The sequence below is a fragment of the Sminthopsis crassicaudata genome, chromosome 3, assembly GCF_048593235.1.
Source record: "Sminthopsis crassicaudata isolate SCR6 chromosome 3, ASM4859323v1, whole genome shotgun sequence".
Classification (NCBI taxonomy): Eukaryota; Metazoa; Chordata; class Mammalia; order Dasyuromorphia; family Dasyuridae; genus Sminthopsis; species Sminthopsis crassicaudata.
The window spans coordinates 28,514,258-28,527,523 of NC_133619.1; the positions used below are offsets into that span (position 1 = coordinate 28,514,258).

General features: G+C 35.4%; 1 protein-coding gene across 1 annotated transcript in view; it reads right to left on the reverse strand.

Moving 5' to 3' along the window:
- SLC2A2 (solute carrier family 2 member 2) overlaps positions 1–13,042 on the reverse strand; it is a 37,327-nt gene extending 24,285 nt beyond the window's left edge. The window contains exons 1-4 of the mRNA XM_074298188.1: positions 12,939–13,042; positions 9,523–9,618; positions 5,975–6,216; positions 2,099–2,223 (exon numbers count right to left, since the gene is read on the reverse strand). Of these exons, the coding sequence (XP_074154289.1) occupies positions 2,099–2,223; positions 5,975–6,216; positions 9,523–9,618; positions 12,939–12,953 (478 nt within the window). The 5' untranslated portion in view covers positions 12,954–13,042. The remainder of the gene's footprint in view (positions 1–2,098; positions 2,224–5,974; positions 6,217–9,522; positions 9,619–12,938) is intronic.
- Between the last annotated feature and the right edge of the window lie 224 nt (positions 13,043–13,266).

Genomic DNA, 13,266 nt, shown 5'->3' on the forward strand with positions numbered 1-13,266 from the left:
AATGCAGAGCGATGTATATCCATGCTTATGATTCAGCAAACTGCTATCTCTCTGTTCCTCACACATAACTCTTTATCTCCATTCTTACTGGGGCTATCTCCGTACCTGGAATGAACTCTCTCCTTGGTCTGCCTCTCACAATGCCAAATTTCCTTCAGTGCTCCATTCAAGCTCTATCTTGTGCTTATGCCCTTACCTTATCCTGCAGCTACTAGTTCCTTCCCCAATTACATTGTTTGTATGCATTTTGCTTATATATGTACATATTATTTTCATTCATAGAGTGTAAGCTCCATGAGGGCAAGAATTGGATTGTTTGTCTTTGTATCCTCAGTATCTGAGGTATATATTAAATGCTTTTCATATAATAGTACCATGTCATATAACATGCGATACTTATCTAATATAATTATTTTAAATCGAATATAGTAGAAATATAACAACATAAAATATAACAATAATGTAACATATATGAGTTTATAATGTGACACAGTATAACTTAACATAATATAACATGACATAATAATATAAGGTGATTATAATATAAATGCATATTGATTTGAATTATAGAATTTTAGTTAGGATAGTTCTTGATCAAGGGCAGCTAGGTGGTTTTTAGAGTCAGGAGGACTTCTTTTCCTGAGCTAAAATCTGGTCTAATATACTTCTTAGCTGTATGACCCTGGGCAAGTCATTTAACCTTATGGGTCTCAGTTTCCTCAGCTATAAAATGAGCTAAAGAAGGAAATGGCAAACCACTCCAGGTTTCTTTCTGAATCCCAAATGAGAATAAGACTGAAATGACTTAAGCAAAAGCTTAGAGAATGAGGAAATTTTATAGGTGAATTCAAAATATGAAGTTATTAAGTTCAAAATAAGTTTGATTTCCTGAAGTAGTCGCATTATTTAGTTTCCAACAGCACATTTCCATTAGTCTCTGAAGTCAAGAACAATATTTATATAATTATAACCTTTAATAGTATGGATTCAAATCCATGGGACCACTTCAGGATATTCACCATTCACATTTATTAGTACTTAGTTATACTATACTACTAGTTCTGAGATTTATACAATAAATAGTTCAATTCTAAAGACCCATAGATAAACTAGAAACCTCTGGGGTTAGTGACATGTACTTTGATATTTCTTTGTAGATGTCTTTTTGATAAACTGCTGGTTTTAGTGCTATCATGTTTGCCCAGGATGAGGTAAGACTGAATTCACCTGATCATAGGAAAGCCCAAGAGCTTACTCTGTTCTGGAGGTTAAAACACTGTCAATATTTTGATTCAATTTTTTCAATCTAGAGCTTTCTAACAAAAATATGTGCTCATTTCCCCCCTAAATAGGAATTATGACCAAAAAACAGATGGGGAGGGGATTTTATAGACATTAGTATCTCAAAAGGAAGTTGCAGTTTAAGGTAATGGAACACATTACATAATTTTAAAAACTCCTTCACTGGCAGGTTGACAGGACTAGGGCTTCCTGGCTGTTAAGAACTTACAAAAATTAAAGATGAGGCGCACTTATTTTTCTCACAAATTGAGCAAATGCTCTGTTTACTCTGGTTTTTGCTGATTTGTTGACTCAGAAATTCTGAAAAAATTGTTTCTAAGAAGCTGTCAGTCCAGCAGTGATATCTCATGCTCAGATAATGAAAGGACATTACTGAAATATTGGTAGCTATTATCAAAATAATTGGGACATTTATTTTTGACAATAACTTTACATAATATGTAGACTTCCAAGACAACCTCTTTGGATGTCACACATTTACAGTCGAGTGAATAAATTATACTTGTAGGTTTAGCTATCCATTCTGCCTCCCACCCCTACGGGCTCCCAGCCGGCTCTGCTCGTCTCACCTTGTCTCACCTTGTCTCACCTTGAGAACATCACTTCTGTGATGGTGGTGGCTGGGGGAGGAATATCAGGCTCATAGTTTTTCCAGGCCAAGTTGATAAGGACGTGAGTTGATAAGGTGAGGAGCAATAGCTTTGGGCATTGCCTCTTGCCCTAGCTTTCAGAGCTTTTGTTAATCAACAATAAGGCCTCATAAAGTTATTCTGAAAAAATACCAGAAACAACTTACCGCAATATAATCCTGAGATGAATCTACCTGAGATGATAAGTATGTGAGACGGTCCAAATTTAGCGATTGCCATCAAGAGAGATCCAATTAATGAGAGACCGTTTGCGGCCAACATTCCTTTAATTCTAGAGTGAATTAAAACAAAAATGTGCAGAGGTTGTAAATTCAATACTAAAACAAAAACACTAAGTTTTTCTTTTAATAACTTTCTATAATTTCTACTTTCTCACCTTATTCCTTCTTTGATTTGGATTTCAAGTGCCAGATGAGAACTTTTAGGTTAGGTTTTTGTTATGTTTGAATGATCTCTAGTCAAACCATTGGAGCATTAAGAATGTATTTGTTGCATATACATTGGAAAGAGCACTAGCTCTGGAATCAAGAGGACCTGAATTCAAATTTGATCTCAGACATTTGACACTTAATATTTGTGTGACCCTGGACAAGTAACTTAACCCCAAATGCCTTGTAAAAAAAAGGAAAAAGAATATATTTGTTGAAATTTTAGGTTACATGGATAATATATTTATGGAAGCAAAACTGGAAATATGAATAGAGGATCAACCTTTTTCAGAAAGACATGGTGGGGGCCCCAAAAGAAGCTTCTGTATGTGGGGTGCTTGACTGGAGGAAAAATGATATTGTATACTTTTTAAAAACCCAACTTCTTATAATGTCAGACAGAACTCTGGAATAGACTCTGGTTTTCTTCTAATCCTGCATTTCTATATTCTTCTATAGAGAGTAGAAGACCAATTTTATTTTAGTGATGGTTGTTAGGCAAACATTTGAAGCAAGTTAATTAAGTTCTGGCAGCTTCTACCTCTGATCTGAGGGAATCAGGTGAGGGATAATTTAGAATTTAGCCAGCAGCAGATTACAGAGGGAAAAAAATGACAGTAATGGACCTTCCATTCAGGCTAAGGTATGCATTCTTTCTTATTTAGATACAAGACCATTTAGACCATGCATTCTTGCTTATTTAGATACAAGACCATTTAGACCATGCATTCTTGCTTATTTAGATATAAGGGAAAAGGAAGCAGAGAGATTGAAAAAACAACAGTATCCCTTTCCCTGAGAAATTATAATCAGGTAGTTCTATTCTGTTTAAAAAAAATAAAGACTAAATAGAAGTTGCTTAAGGAGACTCCCTTGAAATCCTGAAGAATAGGAGCTGGGCACTTTTTGTGCCCCAAAGGCCTTTTAATTCTTAATAAAAGATTCTAGACAGGTTAGAAGGATGTTTTCTTCTGTGCAATGAAAGATGATCATGATTTGATTTAGGAATAATTGAAAGTAAATAATTCTTGAGAAAGATACCTTATTATAAGTGTTTTTTCTCTAATTTATTTCTCTAATTATTTCTCTAAGTAATGTCCTTCTAAAAACCAGGGTGTCTTAAACTGGAATACACAGAGATTTAAAGGGGCATATGAATTTGGGTTTAAAAATTATTTTGATAACTGAATTTCAATATAATAGGTTTTCTCTATAATCTGATATTTTATGCCTCAAACATGTAACTCTGAGGAATCCACAAGAATCTCTAGATTTCTTCACAATACATGAAAGGGTTAAGAAACCTTCCTCTAAATGAGATCTTTCATTAACATGAACAAATGCTATGTTTTATTGGTTAAATAGATTGGAATTGTCATAGAAACAGCATACTTGTGAGGTGTTTATGTATCTTAAGTGTTGGGTCTAGGCTGTTTTACATGTTTGTCTCTGCCAGGCTAACATGTTATCTTACACATAGTTTATACCTAATTAATAATGCTTGTTTAACTTGAAGTTGAAATCACGATCTATCTACCTATGTATCTATCAGTAACTCAGTTTATTGTGCCTATAGGAAAGTTGAGTTTTTGGCACACACAAACAAAAATCTAAGTATTAGTTCCATTTATTCAAAATAAAAGCATAATAATTAGGATATAAATAGCCTTGAGAGTAGTATTAGCCTTGTCAACTGGAACCTATAAAATACCATTAAACATCACCAATGTCTATTTTATATCTTCAACCAAGTAAGGCAACCAGGCAAAGAATACTTTATATAACAAATAATCTTGGAAACTCTAAGAAAGAAATAATTTGGAATGGTGGAACTGGAAGGAACTTCTGAAGTTTAAACTTAATGCAAAACATATAGCTCTTTAAGTAGCTTCTTGAAAGTCTTTCTCAATGAGCCACTGAAGAAGCTAATTCGGCGTGTGGTGGGGTATTGCTGCAGAGATCTATTTGACCTCTAAACTCATGGAGGTAATTAGATTAGAGGATCTCTAATGTCTTTTTACCCTCTCCCATTTCATAATCTAATGAATAGTTTAGGAAATTCTAATTGTTGGAAGCAGCCATCAGACATTCCAGGGATTTTCAAACTGCAGCTCGTGGGCCAGATACCCCAGGCTAAGAATGTTTATGCAGCCCGCCAGGTTATGGCAAATGGGCTGATGGGCTAGGACAGATTGTGAGGTTTTGTTTTTACTATAGTCTGGTCCTCCAACAGTCTAAGGGACAGTGAACTGGCCCTCTATTTAAAAAGTTTGAGGACCACTGTTAAGACTTTGGAGTGTGATGGTGGGTCTTACTAAAGGATGAAACACTAAAGCTAAAAAGTTGTTTCTGCTCATGAGAGAATTAAGATATTACAAAAAGACGTTTAAGATGAATTAATTTAACCAAATACTTCCTTTAATTTTAGAATAATTAGGTTTACTTTGCACAAATGTTGAAGACCAATTAAAAAAATCTTTGTTTTAAAAATTCCAACTTAAAACTGGGCCAAATATTGATGCTAAAAAATGACTAGTTTTTTTTTTTTTTTTTGTTATAGTGCAGCCTCTCCTGCAAAATGAATAAATATAATTTGAGCTGTTATCCTTTAATCAAGAAGAAGAATTATGACACTTCAGTCTATTATTTCCTTAAAACTGCCAAGTGCCTTATTGTGCCAAATGACAAGGCACAAAAGGAAGAAGCTGTCAGTATTTTGAGACACCAACCAGAGAAACCTTATCATTTATAGCAGGTACCAAAAAAAAAAATCTAAATAGAAAAACATCCTGTCATCATTGGACCTATTTTGATTAAAATGAATTCTGTACAAAAGAAATTTTTTTGAAAGATTGCATTACTTGCAAAGTCCAATGTTTGATTCCTCATGAAGTAAGGGGAAAGCAAACTACTTTAGGTGCTACATGCCCAAATGTGTTAAAGCTTATAGGCAAGGTAGATCCAGGGATACATTGTCTCTGCCAATAAATACCATCAAAAGCATAAAATTTAGAATTTTATGGTCAAGGCTCCAAAGTACCTTGGAAAAATGATTTCAAAAATGGAAAAATGGTTTTTGCTAATTTATGACAACAAAGATCATCAAAACATGTGCAAAAAGGCAATGTGAAGTAATAGAGAAAATACTTGACTTCATTTCATAAGGTCTTGTCTGACCTTACTATCTGGGTCACCTAACTTTTCCAATCTCCAATTTCTTCCTTTATAAATTGGGGTGAAAATTCTTGTAACTACTTGATGAGGTTGTTTTAATACATTGCTTTAAAAACTGTAACTCTCTAAATAAACGTGTGGAGCAATTACGTAGGACACATTTTGTGATTGGGGACTTAATAGTTAATTTCATCTTAAAGAGAATTGGTCTAATATTTGGATGACCAAGATGTTGAGCTCTGTTGTAAACATGAAAAGTGGAGCTTTATTTGCTACAATGTAAAAGTGGGGTAACCCCAATATGCCTTAAACAAAAATCTAAAACCATTTTTAAAAGAAGAGTTCAAAAGAATCTGAAAATCAAAATGTAAAGCACTTCCCCTTAACAAAATGTGATTGGCACCCTTGGGATCGTCATACCTTCCTAGTTTGTCTCCTAGCCATCCACCAAAGAATGAGGAAATCATCCCACCAACTGCAAAGACGGACACAGACAGGGACCAATACATGGTGACTATGGGAAGGAATGGATCTGGATCAATTTCTTTTTCTTCATAACCAGTGGTTGTCTGCAGAGTAGTTGTGTACACATCAGTAGAGTTATAAGGCTCCTCTTCATCCAGAGGGCCAGCCAGTAAACTTCTGTAATGGGCTACAATTATCTAAAAAAGGAAAAGAAAGCAAATGAAAACACAGCAGTGACTCAGGTCCCACCTTCTCAGTGGATCTCTCTGGTGAACATTTTCTCCTTCCCCCCCACTGTTTGGCATTTATTCAGTGCACATGTTCCGTAGCTTAGGAGAAAGGCAGACTGCCTTGTTTTTGTCTTCATTGCATTTAGTGGGCTGGTAATAAATGTGGATTGAATTTATTATGTGCCAATGACTTAGTGCTTTATTATTGATTTTTGTTGTTGTTGTTACATCAACAAAGACTTGTATGTCCTGAAAAGGAGATGGCCTGGTTTTATAGAGTGAAAGACAACACATCAAGAGACCAAGGGCTACCTTGGTGTTCAGAAACTATTAAAGGAACTAGAGAGCAGTCTCCATATATTGGGTACATAGTCTGTAGAGAGAGTCTGGGAGGCCATGTATGAGACTTATAGACTGGTGGTGAATGAAGGAAGGAAGAAAGGAAAGAAGAAGAGGAACAAAAGAAGGAAAGAAGGAAGGAAGAAGGGAGGAAAAAAGGAAGGAAAGAAGAAGGGAGGGAAAAAGGAAATGCTTTATAAATATTATCTCATTTGATCCTCACAACAACCATGGGAGGTTTTGTTGTTGTTGTTCAATTGTTTTTAATCATGTCTGATTCTTTGTAATTCTATTTGGGATATTCTTGGCAAGCATACTTGAAGTAGTTTACTGTTACCTTCTCCAGGTCATGTTATAGATGAGGAAACTGAGGCAAACAGGGTGAAGTGACTTACTCAGGGTCACACAACTAGTAAGGCTATGAGGCTAGATTTTAAACTCTGGAACATGATTCTTGACTCCAGACCTAACACTCTAACCGTTGAGCTATCTGTCTTATATACTACTACTACTACTACTACTACTATTACTATTACTATTGCTGCTGCTGCTGCTACTACTACTACGACGATGACTATCTTAAGAAACTAAGACAGATAGAGGTTAAGTGATTTGTCCAGCAACATACAATAAATATTTAAGGCAAGATTTGAACTCAGTTATTCCTGACTCCAGGCCCAGTGCTCTATCACTACTGTAGTTCTATAGGTCTGAGTTTGATATCAGGAAGACTTTAGTTCCGATCCTGACTCAGATAACTTGTGGCGCCAGATAAGTCACTTAACCTCTTATCCTCAGCTATAAAATGAGAACAATGAAAACTCCTATCTCTCAAGGTTGTTGTGGGGATCAAATGAGATATCAAGTGCTTTGCAAACCTTAAAAGGCTTTATAAATACTATTTCTTCTTCATCTTCATCATCATTATCATCACTATTACTGGTAGAGGCAGCATATGACCAAAGAGATCCATGGAAATATTGATATAGAGTTTTGTTTATTTTTGGGGAAGACTTTTGAAATTGTAATGACACTATTCTTGCATAACACTGTTTAAACATAAACTGGGAAGAGGATGAATGGAAAATGGCATTGATTTTGGCTTCTCTTCTTGGCCCTGATCTCTGGGACCTTGGCTGTATTTGCCAGTTATTGGCCCTTTTCATTTCTCTAGTTCACAGGAACAGCAGTGAGACTAACCATCTGAGTATTTAGGTGGTGACTAGAGAGACCACAGTAGAAAAGCCAACTTTTCCAATTTAAGAAAATGCTTTGGACCAAATGCAGCATGAGTCAGAGGACTTGAGTTCAACCTCATCTTTATGAGCTTGTTCAAGTCATTTACCTTCTTAGACCTCAGTTTTTCATTTGTAAAAAGAAGTCTCTTTTCTTAATGTCAAACTCAATCAAACATGCCAAACTCAGTGCCATGCAAGTTCACAGAGGTGATTTCTCTCTCATATTCATGTGTCACGGCCCAGCCCCCATTTCATGTAAGTTCTCCTTCCCTTCCATCCCTCCTAACACGATCACATGGCTATCATCTCTATGTAGCTGATTGGCCAGGAAGAATGACTCATTTCAGAAATGTGCTATGCTCTGTCTGAGCGTTTCTTCACTCCCATTCCATGTGACTCTGTTGTAAACAAATGTGGAGTGATCAGGTAGAGACTGCAATGACTTTTGACGTAGGAAGAGATCTAATTGCCTAGGAGATTTGGGGATGGAAGGGGAGAAGAAAACACAGTATAAAGCTGTCAGAAAATAGCAGTTTCCATATAAAAAAGTATTAAATCCATGCCTCAATTTCCATGGGGTCCCACAAGTCTGGGACTATCAAGAAAAAGGTCTAGGATCTAATGAAGGAAGAGGAGTATGGGGAAGAAATCTATTTTTATCTGAATTCATGGATAAGGAATTAAGGTCATCATCTCAATAAAGCCATCTTAATTTCTGAGGCATGGAATCATACAATGAAAATCCTGCATCAGATAACTAAAAAAATAAATAACTTTCTACAGAAGCTCCAAGTTCTTGACAGCATCATTAATCTTTGTAGTAATGATGCATGCTAGGTAATGAGAGGTAGTTAATATTTTAATTTAATGAAAAAAGAACTGAGGTAAGAGAGTAGGCAGCCCCTCTCCCTCAGGTCTAGCACATGCATCTGGAGACTGACATTGACACTGTCTATGAGAAAATGTTCCTTATCAAGCATGATCAGATTCTGATTTGTTTTTATTCTTTAGCACTTATGCTGTGTCCACTGTGAATTATATGCTCCATTAAAAACCACATCTCTTTCCTCTAAATGTGTTCCTTCTAAGGTGCTAAAGGGAACATATTAGGCTACATGATTTCTTCAATCTCTTCCGCCTTTCATTCCCACAAGCCTCTCACACCCCAGCCATATTATAAAACTTACACACAGTATCACCTATCCTCTACCTTCGTCTTTCTTAGTGGCTTAATCCTTATTTTTCCTTAGAGTATTTATTAGAACTGAGAATAACCTCATTGGGACACATTTATCCCTAGGTTTTCTTTTGAACCTGGGAGCTTCTCATGCCTGATTACCTAAAAAAAAAAAAATTGAGTGAGTGCAGGCTCCCACTATCTCTTTCCCTTTAAAAAAATAAACTACCACTAGTTGGCAGGTTGAACATAGGGGTTTGGAATCAGGCAGAATCAGAGATCATTAATGATTATCTTTCTCTTTTATTGTGAAAATTATTTAGTGAGTGTCAAAGTCAAGTTATTTTTTTTTTTTGAGAAACATGCTTGAAATACTTGATCAAAGGTCAAAGATTGCCCTGTGTCCCTGTATGGGTACATTTTATCTCTTGAAGAAATTGGTGAGAACAGGTGACAGATAACTGACGGAAGGTTTGTGAAAAGATAGACTAATGTAATCTTTAGAAATATTTTGCTTGCCTTCTGGGGAGCATTGATCACTCCAATGTTGTATCCAAACTGGAAGGAGCCCAGCACTGCAGTGAAGACAGCCAAGAACAAGGTTCCGGTGAACTTCTGCAAATGGAGCAAAAGGCAGAATAAAAGACCACAATAAATTCCTGTCAACTTGCACACATAATTCTTAAAGACCTTCAGAGCAGGCTGGATCTGTTCTCCTTCCCTGATTCTGTGCAGCATGTCCTATGCATTTGACAGATGTTTTTAATATGGGAATGTTAGAGAGTGATTAATCATTTCTCCTCCACTGCTGGTGCATTATTAATTCAGAACTAAACTTAGGGATGGCTGGTCCCAGGTGGTTGGTACCAGACATCCTTCTTTTTCTTATATATATTTTAAACCTTTTCCAGTTGGGGCTTCAACGTCAGAATTATATCTATGAGGATAAAGCTTGAAGAGATTGATAATTCTTATCAACAGCATCAACTCAGTGATACTGTGGCTACCGGGGGGAAACAAATCACTAATCAATGATCTCGTAAGCAGAAAAGGAAATTGAATCTGGTGAGTGTTAAATGATTTACAAAAAATGACTCCAGACCTGGAGGGCAGCAACCAGAGTTTATAGATTATCATCATTCCTATAGAGAAGGGGGTTTAATATTTTTGGCTGTCCTTGGTAAAGCCTCCCTACCATTGTTCAGAATAAGGTTTTTAAAGGATTTGATAAGATATAGAAAATTATAAAGGAAACCATTTATTTTGAAACTCAAACACTGAAAAATATTTTAAAAAATATTTGAGATATCCCCTCCAAATTGAATCCTTGAATAGAGAAAATAATAGCAAAATTCCAGAGTAAAGCAAGTGAAATAAAATATAACAGATATCAACAGAAACTATCACTGTGGATGATAATTAGCTTGTGTTCTTTCCTAGTCATCTAGATTTTTAAATTATTGTTCCAGAAGCAGTCACTGTATCCTCAGCATATTAATTGTATGGTATTTGTGTGAGGCTCTGCAAGGCCCTGAAGTGCCTTCTAAATTACCATGGAAAGATTATATTATGTCTAGATTTTATGCTTAGTATAGTCTATCACATTCAACTTATTTTAAAACTGGAGCTTTGTCAATAGTATCTATGCTAATTTTATCTGGATCTGAGAAATAAGACCGCTTTCCATCCATACAAAACAATCTATCCATACCTTAAAAGATAAACTTTAAGGTATTGCCTTAAGACAATTGAGGTTTAGGGTCACCCAGGTAGTAAATTAAGAGGTAAGATTTGAACCCAGCTCCTCCTAGTTCTACACCCAGAATTCTAGCAACTAAGCCATATTGCCTTTGTGATGGTGATGATACATATCATACTATTATTATTAATTATAATTAATTATTATAATTATAATTTCATTAGTAGAGAATTCCCTTTATTAATAGAATCAATTGCTCTGTACCTAATGTTTTATAAAAATGTTTGGGATGCTAAGAAGTTATGATTTTTTGGATGAGAGATACTTTTTTTAAACCATAGAAATGATGTGTAATATAGTTTTTCCTCCTGACACATGACAATCAGGATATATCTTAGGTAATATTTAGATTTGGATCTTTCTGGCTTTTTGGCTAGCTCTCCATTCATTGTAGCATGATGTCTCTGATGATAATTAGGAATCTATATATAAATTAATTACAACAGAATCATCAAAAACATAGATGACCTTTTGAGCCTGGAAATGATTAAATAAAATTGCATATGCTTAAGAAAATAAATAAAAATATGCCAAAACGTAGCTAACATTACAGTTTAAAACTAAATCAATACATGGCTCATAAGGGATCTTGTTTATAACTTAGGACCTATGTTTCTATTTGAGTAATCCTGCCAAATCTGAACACTTCATTTCCCCAAAATGACAAATCACAGGTAATTTTTGGTATAGTAATTAGTAAATTATGACTATTAATGAATTGATGGTCTAAAAGGGGCTCCAAAATCAGCTCCTTTCTCTTCCCACTTATAAGCTACCCTGATGTGCAAGTACCATTTATTCCCAACTCCCCTCTGCACGTTCTTTAAGGGGAAAAAAATCTCAGAATCTCAAGATGGGAGGAACCTATGGAGTCATAAACTCTAATTAATGTGTAGCTAAGCACAATTACTTCTGCAACATTCTGGACACACTTCTTACAGTGAAGAGTTCCAGTGGTGAAAAATCTCACTATCTTCTAAAGCAGCTCAATCATGTTTTTGGACAGCTTTGTTAGAAAGTTCTGCCTAAAATGGAGCCCAGAACTACCCCTCTGCAACTTTCTCCTTTACTTCAGGTTCCTCTGAGACCAAGAGAAATAAAGCTTATTCCTCTTCTGTATCATAGCCCTTTACATATTTTCGGAAAGCCATCATATCTCATACCCATTTTTTTTTTTCAGCACTTCCAGCCTGAGAAAAAACATAAATGGTCCTTTTAGGTTCTAGAACCTCCTTCTATTTCCCCCTCCACCCCAGTTTATCTAATAACCAGTTGTACACACCAGAAGTATTAAGCTATCTAAACTTTTAAATTTGGATTGGGATCTGCACTTGGTCTTAAATAAAGTTTTTTTTTTTTTTTTTTTTTTTTTTTTTTTTTTTTTTTTTTCCTTTTCCTCAAGCCCTTTCAAGAGATTGAGGATTTATATCTTCCTCATCCATCTTAGTTCTTTCCTAATTTAACCTGATTGTCCCTAGGAAATTTTGCTCTTTCTTTCTTTTCTTTTTTTTTCTTTCTTTTCTTCCTTTCTTTCTTTCTTTCTTTCTTTCTTTCTTCCTTCCTTCCTTCCTTCCTTCCTTCTTTCTTTCTTTCTTTCTTTCTTTCTTTCTTTCTTTCTTTCTTTCTTTCTTTCTTTCTTTCTTTCTTTCTTTCTTTCTTTCTTTCTTTCTTTCTTTCTTTCTTTCTTTCTTTCTTTCTTTCTTTCTTTCTTTCTTTCTTTCTTTCTTTCTTCCTTTCTTTCTTTCTTTCTTTCTTTCTTTCTTCCTTTCTTTCCTTTCTTTCCTTTCTTTCCTTTCTTCCTTTCTTCCTTTCTTTCTTTCCTTTCTTCCTTTTCTTTTTTTTTTTTTTTTTTTTAATTTTCCAAGAGCCTCTAGTCTCTTTGTGGAGGGCAATCTCTCTTTCTACACATCTCTTCCCTTCCAAACACAGGCAGGATTAGAGAAGAAAAAGGAGAGATTATGTATAGTGTCATTTTAAATGGGGAAGTTGTTTCTTAATAGCTATCTAATATTGTAGTTGAATTGGAAGATGACAAAACAAAACAAAAAAAAAAAGCTGTCTCTGGTACCCACACCCACCTCTTAAATTCCATGTCTGTGAATGCTAGCTTTCCACATGTATTCCATGGATTTCCCAAAGTCTGATTCCTAAATGAATACAATGTAAGGTAGGTTACCTTGTCTTCTGTCATTGTATTGGTCAGGGTGCTTCCCCCTAATTCTGGGTCTTGAAGAGATCCAGGGCTCACAGCTGCTCACCGAGTACATGTCTCTGGGCTACAGAGAGAAATGTAGTTATATAGTGGGAGAGGAGGAGCTAATCTGGGAAAGAGGGCATGTCTAGAACGAAGTCCTAATAGCATTCATAAGTATTGGTTTGTTGCCTTTTGTTTAAATACCTTTGTTTTAGCTGGAACAGGTAAGAAAGACATTAAGAGTGAATTTCTGACTTATAAATCAGGGAACGGGAGGCTCTTCCTTCTTTAGCACAGCTTGTATAAGAAG